General features: G+C 43.4%; 1 protein-coding gene across 3 annotated transcripts in view; it reads right to left on the reverse strand.

Annotated features, from left to right (window-relative positions):
* Positions 1-991: 991 nt before the first annotated feature.
* The window catches only part of FIG4 (FIG4 phosphoinositide 5-phosphatase), a 173,608-nt gene continuing 157,301 nt past the window's right edge, over positions 992-17,298 (reverse strand). For all 3 annotated transcript variants that reach the window (XM_070376482.1, XM_070376481.1, XM_070376483.1), the window contains one exon: positions 992-1,350. In XM_070376482.1, coding sequence (XP_070232583.1) covers positions 1,173-1,350 — 178 coding nt within the window. In that variant the 3' untranslated portion in view covers positions 992-1,172. The remainder of the gene's footprint in view (positions 1,351-17,298) is intronic.

The raw sequence follows: 17,298 nt of genomic DNA on the forward strand, positions 1-17,298 counted from the left end.
GTGATGGACAGACAGGGAGGCCTGCCGTGCTGCAGTCCACGGGTTTGCAAAGAGTGGGACATGACTCAGTGACTGAACTGAACTGATACAGAGAACAAACATACAAGTACATTGTGTGTTCACCCTGACTGGTCATCAAATATCAAATCATGTAATGCAACTGCTTACTGCAAATGCTATGCAGAGGAACACAGTTTTAATGTTTTATTTTGATGTAATTTTATATTTACAGAAGTTCAAAGAACTTGTGTTTTGCTCTTTTCCATATTTGCCAATTATTAATATCTTGCTGCATTTGCTTTATTGTGTGTTCTTTTTTCCTGAACCACCGGAGAGCACTTTGTTGACATCCTGTCACTTTATCTAGAAATATTTCACTGTTTATTCCCTAAGAACAAGGTCTTTCAAAATAAATTTTTATCAACACATAAAGTTAACATAAACCATCAGAATAAATTTTAAGAAGTGCTAACTACAAAGAAAAACTCTGCCTTCGTGTTGCACAGGAGGAAAGTCTGGACCTGTTTTGCTTACTGTGATATTCCCAGACCTGCCATAGGGCCTGGCATAGAGCAGGCTTTTTTTTTTTTCAAGAGTCATTTATTTATTTTTGGCTGCTTTGGGTCTTCATTGCTGAGTGTGGGCTTTCTCTAGTTGCTGTGTTGCGGGGGAGTTACTGTTCGTGGCAGCGTGCAGGCTCCTCGTTACGCCGGCTTCTCCTGTTGCGGATCACAGGCTCCAGGGCATGGGCTCAGCAGTTGTGGCACACAGGCTTAGTTGCTGTGCCGCATGTGGGATGTTTTGGACCAGGGATCAAACCTGTGTCCCCTGCGTTGGCGGGTAGATTCTTAACCAACTGACCACCAGGGAACCCTCACAGCAGGTCTTCAATAAATACTGTTAATGTCTAAACGTGATGGTGTGATACTACATAACCACATTTCTAAGCAAAGTATTTCTAAAATAAAGCAAAGACAATGACAGCAAAATATTCAGTCATTTCTTTATTATTACCAATGATTAGTAATTAACCAGTTATAAAAAGAGTAAAAGCCTTCCGATGTAAAGGACTGACAGGAAATTACCTTTTTAAGATGAGACAAACAGGTTAGAATGCAAGTAAGTGGGACTTTGGTCCCCTTCTGGGCCCCCTGCGGGGACCTGCTCTCTCCTCACAGGTAGCGGTTCCTGATGTATTCTCGGTACATGGAGGTGTCTTCTTTCCCCAGGGGCTGCATGATACCTTGACTGGCCTGGATGTGGGCATGGAAGATCTCTGTAGACTTTCGGTCTACTTTTGGAGGCTGAACCTCATAGATGTTGTCTTGAGAGAAAGCGGAGATGGGTGTTCTGTAGAAGAGAAGGGAGGACAGAGCAACATTAAAGCAAAGAAAGGAGCACAGGGACCTGTGACCTCAAGAGAACTTGAGAGTCACTGACCTTGAACGAGTGAACTTAGTAACAAGCAGTGGTAGTGACCTCTCGGCTGGCTTTCTCCCCTGCATGGAGGACAGCAAGAACAGTGCCTGCCCAGGGAGCTTTCCCCTTGTGTAGGCTGGGTGGGCCCCCCTCCTCTGTTCCTGCAGCTCTGAGCACACCCATGTCTGTGTGCCCATCTGCCTCTCTCCCAGGACTCAAGTAACTTGAAGTGGGGGCTGGACAGACTTTTTTGCTCCCTTTTCCTGGTATCTGGTACATACCCAGTAGTTTGTTTTTTTTCACAGAAGACTTAGGAGGAATCAGTGAAGTAGGGGATACTAATGTATTCTACCTCACACATTGATGGCAGGAGTAAATGAGTTTATATCAGTAAAGTTCTCCCTTAGCCTGGTGCCTGGCACACTATTAGTGCTCAGTAATAGTAAACTATTGTTAACAATTACCGGAGCATAATTCCTTATCTGCAATTCTGAAATCCTCAAAGCTGTAATAACCAAACATGACTTTGCCAGCAAAACCTGACCCAATTGAAACTCATCTGGTGGTACAACATGCAACAGTCATCCCATTTCATGTGAATATTAATGTGTTTAGTTATCAGCCTCAGATCATGCAGGGGATGTTCTTATAAGGTCGCTAACACCCCCCAAATTCTGAATTCTGAAATACATCTGGCTTTATGCTTTTTAGATGAAAAGTTGGAAATCTGTAATAGGCAGCTTCCTTCCTTTCTGCGGTGATTTGAAAAGCACCCAAGAACTTCTCAATTCAAAAGTATCCCTCTATTCCTGCCCCACCTAGCCTGCCATAGTGCTTGAAATTTCCATCCACCCTTGGGGAAGGTACCGTCTCCAAAAAAGACCTTGTCAAAGTGTAGCTGGGTGCCTGACACATCCTTAGTTCATCGTAGTGTGAACACCTGCTAGTTACTACATCTTTAGCTGGGGGCGGGCCCTCCAGGAATGAGTCAACCACCAAATCAGGTGCGCTGCAGAGTGAGTGTGCATGGAAGGTCAAGATGAGGCCATGGGTAGGCGAGGATGCTAAGCTAGACCTTGTGAGGGACTGGGGGTACAATGACAACACACCCCACCACTTAGCCCAGGGCTTGCCCTGCAGGGGGAAGGGACACTTCTCCACTTTAGGGTACTAAGATAACAGAGAAGACATCTGGAGGATCTGTTCTGCTGAGTTGGGACCTCAACCATGCTCATGGACATCTTGTCAGGGGAACAGAAAGGCATCCCAGATGCCTGGCTGTTGAGTTAGCTGGGACTCTTAAGCTGGGGCAGGGAGGCGGGATTCCCTGCAGTCAGAAGCAGAAATGAGCCTCAGAAGCAGCCAGGTCTGTACATGCAATGTCAGCATGTTGTGGGACACTAGGCAGGTGCAGTGAGTGACACACAGCCAGAGACAAGAGTTGTACAGTAAAGCCCTCCATTCTCACAGGACGCATTACAGTTGAACCTGGGTCTTTCTTACTTAGGGCTTCCCTGGTGGCTCAGATGGTAAGGGGTCTGCCTGCAGTGTGGGAAACCCAGATTTGATACCTGGGTCAAGAAGATCCCTTGGAGAAGGAAATGGCAACCCACTCCAGTATTCTTGCCTGGAAAATCACATGGACAGAGGAGCCTGGCGGGCTACAGTTCATGGGGTCCCAAAGAGTCAGACACGACTGAGTGACTTTATTCTCTTTCTTACTCTTCTAAAAAAGTCACGTTATCTCCCTGTACTCTGCCTTTAGAAAACTAACACATCCTGCCGTGGCTGGATACTCTGCTTTAAAAATGGCTTTGAAATAAAATATAACTCAAGGCCGAATGTGCTTTCTGGAAGTCAACCTCAACTGTTGGACCTCGGGGTAACATAGTTAAACTAAAATTTGGTAACTGGTTTATGAAATACTCCTATGTTTCCAAAGCACTATAATAATTTTACATAATCTTAGACTATATCCTTACATAAGAAAATAAAAACCAAAGGATGTAGTGATTTACTTAAAATTAAAAAAAAAAAAAAAGAAAAGGCCAAGGTGAAAGAATCTTGAGATGTCTGAATCTCAGTTTGAATGCCAGCTTGGCAGCAGTGCTTTTCTTTTCTTTTTTTTTTAATTTAAAAATTCTTAATTGCTAAAAATGCCAACCATCATCCAAGCCTTCAACAAGTCATACTGTAACACAGCAGTAACATCAAAAGTCATTAATTCACCATAACAATTGTAATAATTGTTTGTTTTTTACAATATTGTATTGGTTTTGCCATACATGTTAGTTATTCAAATATCTGTGGTTAACATGAGGAATAATTGGGATGATTAATATGTGAACTCTTCTCAATTTTTCCTCACAAAAACAGAGCAACTCCTCAGTCATTTACACAATTCAAAACAAGATGCTAAAATCTTTTAACAGTTGATAATATTCAAGGTCAAGCCATTTTAACCCGAACCCTTAAAAGGGGCTCCTCCATTAGCGGTTTTAGAGATTGCCATCAAAGTGCCAGCCACAGCAACACCTCTGTACCACACCATCCATACCTGTCTAGCGTCTACATCCTCCATTTTACAGATGAGACACTTGAAGTCAATTTAAAAATGGAACTAATGGTTTCTGTGCTTTGAAGCCTGGAACCCTGTGTACATTAACCAAGAGCTTTCTGGCTGGCATCACACCAGAGAGGTACCAAACCTTAATGCAAGTGAGAAAGGGAGAATCCAGGTCATTGTTTTGTCCTTCAGAAGTTCAGCCGAGTACCCGGGTGGGCAGGCTGGAGGGAGAGCAGCAGAGCCGGTCAACCATGACTGGGGCCACGGAACAGCCGCTTCCACCCAGCGCCTAGAGTTTTTTTTTTTTTTATCAGGAGTCCTCACTCTACTTCTCAGTAAACAGTGTCACTGCCGTGTGGAATAATGGAAAACGCATTACAAAGATGGGAAATATGAAATGTCCAACCTCAGCTTTTAATGGTATCAGATTGAGTGGCAGGTGGGTTTAGGGCTCCAGCACTACCTCAGTGTGGTTTCAAAACAATATAGGGAGTCAGAAAACGCATCAATCAGCCCTTTTATCTTTTTCATTCAGACAAGATTCAAAGTCTATATTAAACAATGAAATTGTAATGTTAGAATGTTTATTATTGGATTTGGGCCAGAAAGGAGCTTAAGACATACCCAATACTTTTGGCACGATCAGAAAGAGGAATGGGAAGAAAGGGATTTACAAAAAACCCTTTGTTTCCTCATCGTACTTGCACATCAAGAAATTTATCCCAATGAGCTCTTCCTGGTCTTTAGGCAGTGGCTCTTCAGGTATGGTCACCAGACCAGCGGCATCTGTGCCACCTGGGAATGTGCTAGAAATACAAATTCTCAGGCCCTATTCCAGGCCTGCTGAGTCAGACACTCCGGGGATGAGGCCCAGCAAAGGTGTTCAGTAATGGGCCCTCTAGGTGATTTTGCTACTCATTATATTTTGGGCTCCAAAATCACTGCACATGGTGATTGCAGCCATGAAATTAAAAGATGCTTCTCTTGGAAGGAAAGTTATGACCAACCTAGACAGCGTATTGAAAAGCAGAGACATTACTTTGCCAGCAAAGGTCCATCTAGTCAAGGCTATGGTTTTTCCAGTGGTCATGTATGGATGTGAGAGTTGGACTGTGAAGAAAGCTGAGCGCCGAAGAATTGGTGCTTTTGAATTGTGGTGTTGGAGAAGACTCTAGAGAGTCCCTTGGACTACAAGGAGATCCAACCAGTCCATCCTAAGGGAAATCGGTCCTGGGTGTTCATTGGAAGGACCAATATTAAAACTCCAGTATTTTGGCCACCTTATGCGAGAGCTGACGCATTTGAAAAGACCCTGATGTTGGGAAAGATTGAGGGCAGGAGGAGAAGGGGACAACAGAGGATGAGATGGTTGGATGGCATCACCGACTCAATGGACATGGGTTTGGGTAGACTCCTGCAGTTGGTGATAGATAGGGAGGCCTGGCATGCTGCGGTTCATGGAGTCGCAAAGAGTTGGACATGACTCAGTGACTGAACTGAAGCATTTGTTGATTTGACAAGAAAATATTTAACTGGTCAGATTGAACTGTTTTCTGGATTTAGTAATGTCATGATGATTTGTGGTTGGTCATAGAAGAATTAGACAATACTTGAATAATTTCAATAATCTTATACTTGTGATACTTTTCCAATATGCTAAAATCTTATACTTTTTCTACAATGAGCATTTTGTCACACACCAAATCCATTTGGCTTTTCCAGAAAATTTAGTAATGGTTCTAAAAACAGGATATATTTCTCCCCTGTTGCTACCACAAACACCAAGTTTTACCAAGTTGCTGTTTTCACATCACCAAATGGTTCTCTGTTGTTCATGACTGACAAAATTAAAAGAATATTTCAGTTGAAGAGGCCCTTATGTAAGACCCTGTCCAACAGCCTTACTTGCAGACAATGGCCATTAGGTCATTCCTCAGGGCAGGATCAAAGTTAATCAGATGCTCTGGTCTCAGTGGGGCAAAAACCTCAGCAAATGTCTTAAAAGAATAAGAAAGCACGAATCCTTTCTTATTCTAATTCTCTTTCTGCCGGCCTTGTAATTTTTATTAGGAAATAACATCCCTTATTACTTTCCTGGCAGAGAGGGGCCTATGGCACACATTGCCATGCAGTGATTTTCTCTCTTTCAAGCTTTTAATACTGCTCAGAGCCTTTAGCCTTCAGTTTGTGGGTACCATTCTAACATCTTTTTGTGACCATCCATTGCTTCTCTTAAGCTTCCTTATTAGGTTGCTTGATCTTGTATCTTTCCAACTAAGTACTCAAACACTGAAGTCTAGTCATGAATCTATTCTACAAAGATGATACAGTGAGAATGTGTTTGGTTCTTTGAGTTAAAAAAAAAAATCAAGATACTGCTGAATATTACTCCCATTCTGTGTACAAGTATAGACCACCTAAGTCCAAAATATAGCTCTCAAACCATGCTTGTCTAATATGGTAGCCATTAGCCACATGTGGCCATTTATACTTATATTAAATACAATTTAAAATTCCTCAGTAGCAATAACCACATTTCAAGTTCCTTAAAACCACATGCAGCTAGTGGCTACTGCACTGGAAAGTACAGTATAGAACATTTCCATCATTATAGAAAGTTCAACTGGACTTTTCTAGAAACTCTTTCCTGCTATTTTTTTTCCCCTCGGGAATTCTGAGTAGCTCTTTCTAAACACATTTTATTGTTTATATACTTTCAAGAATGTGAATTCTCTCTTGTTTACCTTTATCCCCAATGCCCAGAAGAGTATCTGGCATATAGTAAACATTTAATAATTATTCCCTGAATGCATGAATGATGTCTGGTTAAGGAAGATGATTTTATCTTGAATTTCTAAATTCAGAATCTGAATGCAGTATGATTTGGTTTACTCTGGATGATACGGAGGTAGGATTCCCCAACAGAAGTCTGGCAAATTTTAAGCTCCTTTCCTCAGATAACCCATAAAGACAACAGGGGCTTTATGTCCTATCTAGGACACTGTCCACTTCCCTCAGGGGAAGCTGAGGTGCTTTCTAGTGGCACAAAATTATCAAAGCTCAAGAAACAAGAGTGAGGCAGGAGGGGTGTGTTCTAATTGCCCATAAATCGCCCATTTATGCTACTTATTGCTTGCTCTTTGTGACCCTTTAGACTGTAGCCCGCCAGGCTCCTCTGTCCGTGGGATTCTCCAGGCAAGAATCCTGGAGTGGGTTGCCATGCCATCCTCCAGGGGATCTTCCTGAGCCAGGGATCGAACCCGCATCTCTTAAGTCTCCTGCATTGGCAGACGGATTCTTTACTACTAATGCCACCTGGGAAACCCATAACAATGACTTAGATCAACAAATTCACTAAATGGGCTGAAATCAAGAGGAATGCATCAATCTTCAAACCACTTGTAATAAAACGAAAGGCAAAAGATGTCCCTATATCCTGGGAGGCAGGCTCTGCCTATGTAATTCACTTTTAAATACCCTGTCAAGCCAGGTTCAATGTTGGAGATATGGGTAAGCACATTTGCTGCCTTCCCCTCCACAGGCTTCCCTGGTGGCTCAGATGGTAAAGAATCTGCCTGCAATGCAGGAGACCTCAGTTCCATCCCTGGGTTGGGAAGATCCCCTGGAGAAGGGAATGGCTACCTACTCCAGTATTCTAGACTGGAGAATTCCATGGACAGAGGAACCTGGCAGGTTACAGTCCTTGGGGTCACAAAGAGTTGACTGAGCGACTGACCCCAAGGGCACTCTCATGTATCTTTGGGTAGACATACATGAAATCACAAAGTTAAGGCCACAGGCTTGAGGGCCAAGCACTTATCTACACATTAGGACATGACACCATTTTATTAGCTGCTGATAACATTCTAAACATCATCAAGGTAAAAATTAAAAAGAAAAATTATTTCTTGACAGGAATTCTATCTTACACACACAAAATGCTATGAACCTAATGCATGACTTCCCCAAAGTCCAATTAAATTTTCAGTCTTGTTATGCCGTTGACAGCTGGCATGAACATGATACAGAATAGTCTACAAATCTGGTTCCTTCAAATCCAAACACATTCCAAACCCTTTTAACAGCTGCTATTATAATGGATGACTGGACTGTCCTCCAGCAGGGACACTGGAAGGGATGTTCAAAATTTCACAAGCAGGTTAAAATGAATTAAAGCAAAGATGACAATAATGCCAGTCCCTATATAACCCACCATTAGAAGAAGCAAGAGGTGTGATGCGAAGGAACTGAAGAATATAATCTGTGCCGATGGAACATAAAATGCACAACCTTGCAGACCCAGGGAGCAGGAGGCACTGTTTATATATAAGGCCCTTCAAAGGCTCAGCAGTAAGGAATCTCAACTCCTTAGACAGATTAGGTCTTTGTAGATTTTGATAGGAGAGGAGTAGGTGCCATTGGGTATGGAGTGTGAGGACAGCAAAACTTACTGTGTTTCTCTAACACATCTCTGCCTTCAATGTGTCAGGGAGGCATATGAGTGACAGGCCAGCCAGAAAAGCACTGCAGTCTCACCAAAGTTAGGATTTTATGCCTAAGCCTAAAAGCCACATCAACAAAAGAGAAAAGTTATTTATAGATCCAAGTACAGTTCAGTTCAGTGGCTCAGTTGTGTCCGACTCTTTGCAACCCCATGAACCCCAGCACACCAGGCCTCCCTGTCCATCACCAACAACCAGAGTTCACCCAAACTCATGTCCATCGAGTCGGTGATGCCATCCAACCATCTCATCCTCTGGCGTCCCCTTCTCCTCCTGCCCCCAATCCCTCCCAGCATCAGGGTCTTTTCCAGTGAGTCAATTCTTCGCATGAGGTGGCCAAAGTATTGAAGTTTCAGCTTCAGCATCAGTCCTTCCAATGAACACCCAGGACTGATCTCCTTTAGGATGGACTGGTTGGATCTCCTTGCAGCCCAAGGGACTCTCAAGAGTCTTTTCTAACACCACAGTTAAAAAGCATCAATTCTTCAGTGCTCAGCTTTCTTTGTAGTCCAACTCTCACATCCATACATGACCACTGGAAAAACCATAGCCTTGACTAGATGGACCTTTGCTGGCAAAGTAATGTCTCTGCTTTTGAATATGCTATCTAGGTTGGTCATAACTTTCCTTCCAAGGAGTAAGCATCTTTTAATTTCATGGCTGCAATCACCATCTGCAGTGATTTTGGAGCCCAAAAAAATAGTCTGACACTGTTTCCACTGTTTCCCCATCTATTTCCAGTGAAGTGATGGGACCAGATGCCATGACCTTAGTTTTCTGAATGTTGAGCTTTAGGCCAACTTTTTCACTCTCCTCTTTCACTTTCATCAAGAGGCTTCTGAGTTCCTCTTCACTTTCTACCATAAGGGTGGTGTCATCTGCATATCCGAGGTTATTGATATTTCTCCTGGCAATCTTGATTCCAGCTTGTGCTTCCTCCAGCCCAGCGTTGCTTATGATATACTCTGCATATAAGTTAAATAAGCAGGGTGACAATATACAGCTTTGACGTACTCCTTTTTCTATTTGGAACCAGTCTGTTGTTCCATGTCCAGTTCTAACTGTTGCTTCCTGACCTGCATATAGGTTTCTTAGGAGGCAGGTCAGGTGGTCTGGTATTCCCATCTCTTTCAGAATTTCCCACAGTTTATTGTGATCCACACAGTCAAAGGCTATGGCATAGTCAAGAAAGCAGAAATATATGTTTTTTCTGGAACTCTCTTGCTTTTTCTATGATCCAGTGGATGTTGGCAATTTGATCTCTGGTTCCTTTGCCTTTTCTAAAACCAGCTTGAACATCAGGGAGTTCACAATTCACGTATTGCTGAAGCCTGGCTTGGAGAATTTTGGGCATTCCTTTACTAGTGTGTGAGATGAGTGCAATTGTGCAGTATTTGAGCATTCTTTGGCATTGCCTTTCTTTGGGATTGGAATGAAAACTGACCTTTTCCAATCCTGTGGCCACTGCTGAGTTTTCCAAATTTGCTGGCATATTGAGTGCAGCACTTTCACAGCATCATCTTTCAGGATTTGAAATAGCTCCACTGGAATTCCATCACCTCCACTAGCTTTGTTCGTAGTGATGCTTTCTAAGGCCCACTTGACTTCACACTTGAGGATGTCTGGCTCTAGGTGAGTGATCACACCATCGTGATTATCTGGGTCATGAAGATCTTTTTTGTACAGTTCTGTGTATTCTTGCCACCTCTTCTTAGTATCTTCTCTCAGAGTTGCAGTAAAAGAATAAAGAATACTTCCCTCCTGCCCCAAACCTTTTGAGAGTAAGTTACAAACCTGCTTTCCTATCTCTCCCTAACGTTTGAATGGGTGTTTTCTATAAATAACATTATTCTATAAAATAATAGTACAATCTAGTAAAATCAGGAAATTAACATTAATCCATTGCTTCCAGCTAATCCTTCAACCCCACGAAAACTTTTGCTAGTGTCCTCCAATGTCCTTAATCTCAAAGGGAACTAGTCCAGCATTTCACACTGCAGTTGGTGGTCATGTCTCTTTAGTCTCCTTCATTCTGTAACAGTTCCCCAGTCTCTTCCTTGATTTTCATGACGTTGACACTGAAGAATATAGATCAGTGATTCTGTAGAACAGCTCCGTATCTGAGTTTGTCATGATTATTATTGGCAGTTTCATAGCCAGCCTTCAAATTGGCCCCACTTCCTATTATTCAAGGATTTTCCAGGCGGCACTAGTAGTAAAAAACCTGTGCAGGAGACATAAGAGACTCAGGTTTGATCCCTGGTTCAGGAAGGTCCCCTGGAGGAGGGCATGGCAATCCACTCCAGTATTCTTGTCTGGAGAATCCCATGGACAGAGGAGCCTGGCGGGCTACAATCCACAGGGTCACTAAAAATCAGACATGACTGAAAGAACCTAGCACACGCACGCCTACTATTCAAACCCTCACGAGTCTCCTTTCACATGGTACCAGAGTAGGTCTTTGTAAGCAAGAGCATAGAGCCAAAGTGGTTAGGTTACGGAAGTGATTTCTTGGATCACTTGTTCTGGGGCAAGCAAACGTCATGTTGTGAGCAGTCCTACATAGAGGCCCAGATGGCAAGGAACTGAAGCGTCTAGCCAACAGCCAGGAGAAACTAAGGCCTGCCAACCATGTGTGAGCATGGAGGTGGATTCTTCAGGCTTGGTTAAACCCCAAGATGTCTATCGTTCGACAGCTGGACTTTAACCCTGTAACAGACCTAAAACCAGAGTCACCCAATGAAGCCACTCTCAGATTCCTGACCCCAGAAACTGTGACAAAAACAAATGTTTGTTGGCTCCCGGTACATAATGCATACAGGCAAGAATGTCATAGAAGTGATGGTGGGTGCTTTTCAGTACAGTCTGTCGCATGACACACAATTTCAATTCATGTCATTACTAGTCATCTTTATTTTAGTCCCTTGATTAAAGTAGAATCTTCTGGGATTTTCCATTGTGAAGTTGCTCTTTTTTTTTCTCTCTTTTAATTAATGAATATTTTGTGGGAGATGCTTTGAAACTATGTAAATATTCCTTCAAAGTTTCATTTATTGTTCTCAGTATGAGGTCTTGGATTTCTATCTTATTGGATAGGATATAGTGTATTACTGTCATTATTTGTTTTAATGTTCAAACTGTTTCAAATTTCACCTGAGTCCTTTCAGCCTGGTTCCTGTGTTCTCTGGACATGTCCTCATCATTCTTTAAGTATGTCTTTGATTTCTGGCACAAGATGTTCTAAACTCATCATGTTCTCTGCCTGCCCCAGCCCTGAAATCAGTCGTTTCTCCAAGGACCTCTGGTTCTTTTTAGTGGAAAATGGTATTATAGCCAAGGAGTGGGCACTGGGTGTACCTACTACCAATGGATATCACTGCTCCCAAGCCCACTCAAAGGACATATATCCATTTAAATATATTCATATATGTAAATATATACAACCATGCAAACATACACATATGTATCTACAAATATATGCCACATATATTTTATATACTCTATAAGATAAATGTATGTATTTGTAAGTATAATATAAGTATAGATTTATATCTTAAATCCATAAGTTCATACTCATATCTCTAATTGTAGGGTACTCTGGGGCTTCCTTCATAGCTCAATTGGTAAAGAATCTGCCTGCAATGCAAGAGACCCTGGTTCGATTCCTGGGTTGGGAAGATCCCCTGGAGAAGGGATAGACTTACCCACTTCAGTATTCTTGGGCTTCCCCTGTGGCTCAGCTGGTAAAGAATCTGCCTGCAATGCGGGAGACCTGGGCTCAATCCCTGGGTTGGGAAGATCCCCTGGAGAACGGAAAGCCTACCCACTCCAGTGTTCTGGCCTGGAGAATTCCACGGACTGTGTAGTCCATGGGGAGTTCACTTTCTTTCTGGGTTTATTCTGTCCTTCTCCCTTTGCATATTAGTGACCTCCTTGTCCAACAGTGAGAAACATGGTTCCCCTTACCTTTATTATATTTCTTTAATTCATTCCTGCATATATAAACAGCCTCCCGTCACCACTGCATCCACCCCTTCCCCCACAAAGTATTAGTTGCTCAGTTGTGTCAGACTCTTTGCAACACCATGCACTATAGGCTGCCAGGCTCCTCTGTCCATGGGATTTCCCAGGCAAGAATACTGGAGTGGGTTGCCATTTCCTTCTCCAGGGGATCTTCCTGATCCAGGAATCAAACCCGGGTCTCCCGCATTGCAGGCAGACTCTCTACCATGTGAGCCACTAGGGAAGCCAAAGATGCCTTCTATTCAGGCACTGACTCCCTTCTCAGAGACACCACCCTCATGAATGCCTTCTTTATCCCCTTGGGGCCCAGGCCACCCCTCTACATGGATACTCACACCCACTGCTCCCTGTTCAGCCTGCCCCTACCCATGGATGCCAGCCTCACACACTCAGGCCTGAAATCCCCATACGGGATCTGTCCTCTGTAGGATGCCCTTGTCAATCCAGCTGGGCTCCGAAAGGCTGTCACAGGCTGCCTCCCCTTGCTCTGCTCCAACTGATGGCTTTAGGGCTGACTTGTTCAGGGAGGGAAAGGGGAAGAATAGGCCTCTGTGATTTTATAATGGATGTCAGCACTGAAAGGAACATTCTCTCCCCACCCCACCCCCGGCCAGGTGAATTGTGAATCTCATCTGTAGTGGGTTCCAAATTTCTGGTTACACCAGAATACCCTGGAAGCTTGCAGAAATACAAATCTCAAGCAAACAAAAGACAGCACTAAAAACAGGGAGAAACCGAAGCATCCTTAAAAAATAGTTATATAGATTATAGGGAGGCTTTCATTTTTCATTTTAGACTTTTGGTTCCTCTTTACATTTTCTACATTTATACGTCTATGTATATTCATAGGATTATGGCCCATGTTTTTTATAATTTTATATATTAAAAACATAATTAGCAAGATTATTATTTTTTAAGCAATACAAAATATAGAATTCCAGATGCAATGGCTGGAGATTCTAATTCACTACACCTGGGCTAAGGCCTGGGCATCTGTGCTTTACAAAATTCTCCACTGACTGTAATGATCAGCCAGGCTGTAGAACCTCTCACTCCACCAACTCTTCCAGCTTCTGCAGCAGCTGTCTGAAGATCCACTGGGCCTGCACCCAGCCCTCCATCACAGAGAGACATTAATAGAGATAAAACCACATGAGCTTTCTGAAAACTCAGGGCAGGTAGAATTTGGTTTGAGGGCTCTTGATCTTACTGATGCTGCTGCTGCTAAGTCGCTTCAGTCATGTCCAACTGCGCGATCCCATAGATGGCAGCCCATCAGGCTCCCCTGTCCCTGGGATTCTCCAGGCAAGAACACTGGAGTGGGTTGCCATTTCCTTCTCCAATGGCATGAAAGTGAAAAGTGAAAGTGAAGTCGCTCAGTCGTGTCTGACTCTCAGCGACCCCATGGACTGCAGCCCACCAGGCTCCTCCGTCCATGGGGTTTTTCAGGCAAGAGTACTGGAGTGGGTTGCCATTGCCTTCTCCGGATCCTACTTATAACTCCTTCCAAAAATCAGTTTTCTCTGATTCTTATTGTTACTAAAGTGAAGGATAACTCTGAAAAGATGCAGGTTAAATGCTCTTCAAAACTGTCAAGGTCATCAGAAACAAGGACAGTCTATTGTCACTGCCAAAAGGACCCTAAGGGGAAACAACACCTAATACAGTGTATCCTGGATGAAGTTTTGAAACAGAAAAAGGACTTTGGGTTAAAGTGAAGTGTGGATTTTAGATAGTAATAAATGTCAACATCAGTTCATTATTTGCAAGTAATATACCATCCTAGGGGCTTCCCTGGTAGCTCAGCTGGTAAAGAATCAACCTGCAATGCAGCAGACTCCAGGTTGATTCTTGGGGTCGGGAAGATCCCCTGGAGAAGGGATTGGGTACCCACTCCAGTATTCTTGGGCTTCACTGATGGCTCAGAGGGTAAAGAATCTGCCCACAATGCGGGAGACCTGGGTTCCATCCCTAGGTTAGGAAGATCCCCTGGGGAATGCATGGCAACCCACTCCAATATTCTTGCCTGGAGAATCCCCATGGACAGAGGAGCCTGATGGGCTACAGTCCATGGGGTCACAAAGAGTCGGACACAACTGAGCAACTAAGCACAGGACAGCAGCACATACCATGCTAATGGAAGGCATCACCAATAGGGAATACTGGGGTATGTACGGGGTATGTAGGAACTCTGCACAGAATTCTATAAATCTGAAGAGGGTCTACAATAAAAAGTGTTAGGAAAAAAAGATGCAGTTTACAGGGGATGTAATGGTGTGATGTGGCAAACTCGAAGATAGCGCTCTGTAAATCATCAGGAAAAGATGAAAGTATTCAAATAGGTATGAAGGATATAAGTAGGGGTCATCACTTCCACGTGGGAGATGAGACACGGGGCCATTATTGCAGCTCACTGGTCTGCGTTTCCGGGAGTGAGAGCCCAGTGCTGCTGCTGTTCCAGGAAATTTAAGGGCAGAAGGGACAGACTGCTCCCAAAGGTCACTGTGGAAAGGTCTCAGAGATGACCAGTTGCCCCGAGGGCCTGCTCACAGGCAGGGAGGAAAGATGACTCTGGGAGGGGCAGGTGTATTCGTTGCCCTTTGAGAACAGCTGTTATGCGTTTGATGTGCAGCCTTTACTGGCAGAGCAGACCCAGTGCTGCACATGGTAACCAGTCCCTGCTGCCAGTGGCTCAAAGCCAAGAGTGCTGTCATTAAACAACAGCTGAAAATGTTCAAGTCTACAAAGACTACAAAACCATGCAGCCACTTACACTGGGTGCATCCCTGGTGTTTGTAATCTTAGACATGCCTGAAACAGAGGGAAAACTACATTTCTTTTTATTCTAGGACAGATAACATATAATACAAAATGGGTGGGAAATCCTACAATTTATAAATTGCATCCTGAATTGGAAGCATTTTACCCCCGAAATCATCTTACTTTGTTTGTCTAAAGCCAAAAGTCCTTTTAAAAAACACAAAGCAATCTTATTTGCCAAGCAGAAATAGAGACACAGATGTAGAGAACAAACATATGGACACCAAGGGGGCAGAGTGGGGTGGGATGAATTGGGAGATTGGGATTGACATATATACACTGTTGGCATTGACATGTATACACCATTGATACTATCTATAGATAACTAATGAGAGCCTACTGTAGAGCTCAGAGGACTCTATTCAATGCTCTGTGACAACCTAAATGGGAAGAAAATTTAAAAAAAGAGGGGATAGATGTATACACACAGCTGATTCACTTTGCTGTACAGTAGAGACTAATACAATGTTGTAAAGCAACTGCAGTCTAATAAAAATTAGTTTAAAAATAAGAAACGCAAACATTTTAATTTTACATTCTCAGAGAGAATGTAGAAGTGTATCATTCTCCCATACCAGTAAAAACACCAACAGCTATGGCCCAAACATCAAAGTACCACCATCGCCACTCATGTATGTGCTGTGGCAGACTGTCCCTTCTGTCTCCTAGGGCAGCAAAAACATGTGCCCAACTGCAAGAATTATCCCCTTTGTTGCTAGAAACATCCAGAAATGGGGTTACCTAGGCACCTGGTGCTTGCTCCTGGGTACATAAAGCAAGAGAGCTGGAGCTGCCTCTGCTTTGTGCATTGGCAGGCTATGTGGGTCAGAGTTTAGTAGTGGAAAACATAATCCACTCTAGGTAGACTAAACAAAAAGTGATTTTCATAGGATTTTCAGTGGCTTTCAGAATCCCTGGAGGGCTAAAGAGACAGGCTGTAGACCAGGCTGCCAGGAATGACTCCCCAAACCACATGGCAAATCCTCAGTGAGGCTGCTGCATCTGCCTAGATCAGGAAGGAATCCCAGCGGCTGTTGGCCACAAACCAGCCACTTCAGCTAAAATCAGGAAGCTGCCACTGCGGTGGCCAGCTCAAGAGCATGTTGCCTTTGCCACAGTCTGCAAAATAAATACCCTACATATTGCTTCTTCCCGTATGACTATTCCAAATCAGACTCCTGTGAGTTTAAGTGGTGGTTAGAATCTAAATCACATTTTGAACCTCAATTGCAAGGGTGTCTGAGATGTTATTTTTTTGTTTTTCAACCTCTGCATGTAGGACAGGAAATTCAAATGGATACTGACCAATCTAATTTATGTTATCTGTCACAGTCTGCCCCTCTCGTTATCCACACACACTCCTCTTGCTATAAGTAGAACCAGCTCCCTCCTCCATTCATCACTGCATCCCACTCAGAGTCCAGGATATCTGGGTTTTGTGCAGCTCTCCTTATCAAGTCCAGACAAGGCTGCTTGTGACCTAGTGACCTTAAGTTAAAAGATGGCCTGTCTGCTCTCAATGTACACTGGAAGGCAAAGGAAAATGGAAGGATTCCAGAAAGGGAGAAAATGGAAACATACGATTGTCATTTGTATTAGTAGTCATCAAATTCCACTAGGCAAGAACGGTGAAATCACCTGCTTGCATGATGGAGTGAGGTCTTTGGGTAGCCATCGGAAGGGCTCCCTTGTTCTGTTAAGCCCATGACCCAAATCCTAGCCATCTTGCATTAGCTGCCACAAAAGTAAAGCTGATAGGCAGTCTCTCTCTTTTTTTTTTTAATTTTCCTATCTCTACTTGTACTTTTTTCTGCTGCCACTGAGGTAGTAATGCTTGATTAGCCAAATGCAGATAAACCACAAGGTTATAGGCCCTACCATGTTTTCCCCACTCCCCCCCCCCCCCCAGTCTCTGCATCACTAAGGCAGCAGCCGCATCTGGGCCCTGCAGTTTTCAGCTGTCTCTGA

This window comes from Bos mutus, chromosome 9 (assembly GCF_027580195.1).
Source record: "Bos mutus isolate GX-2022 chromosome 9, NWIPB_WYAK_1.1, whole genome shotgun sequence".
NCBI classification, from domain to species: domain Eukaryota; kingdom Metazoa; phylum Chordata; class Mammalia; order Artiodactyla; family Bovidae; genus Bos; species Bos mutus.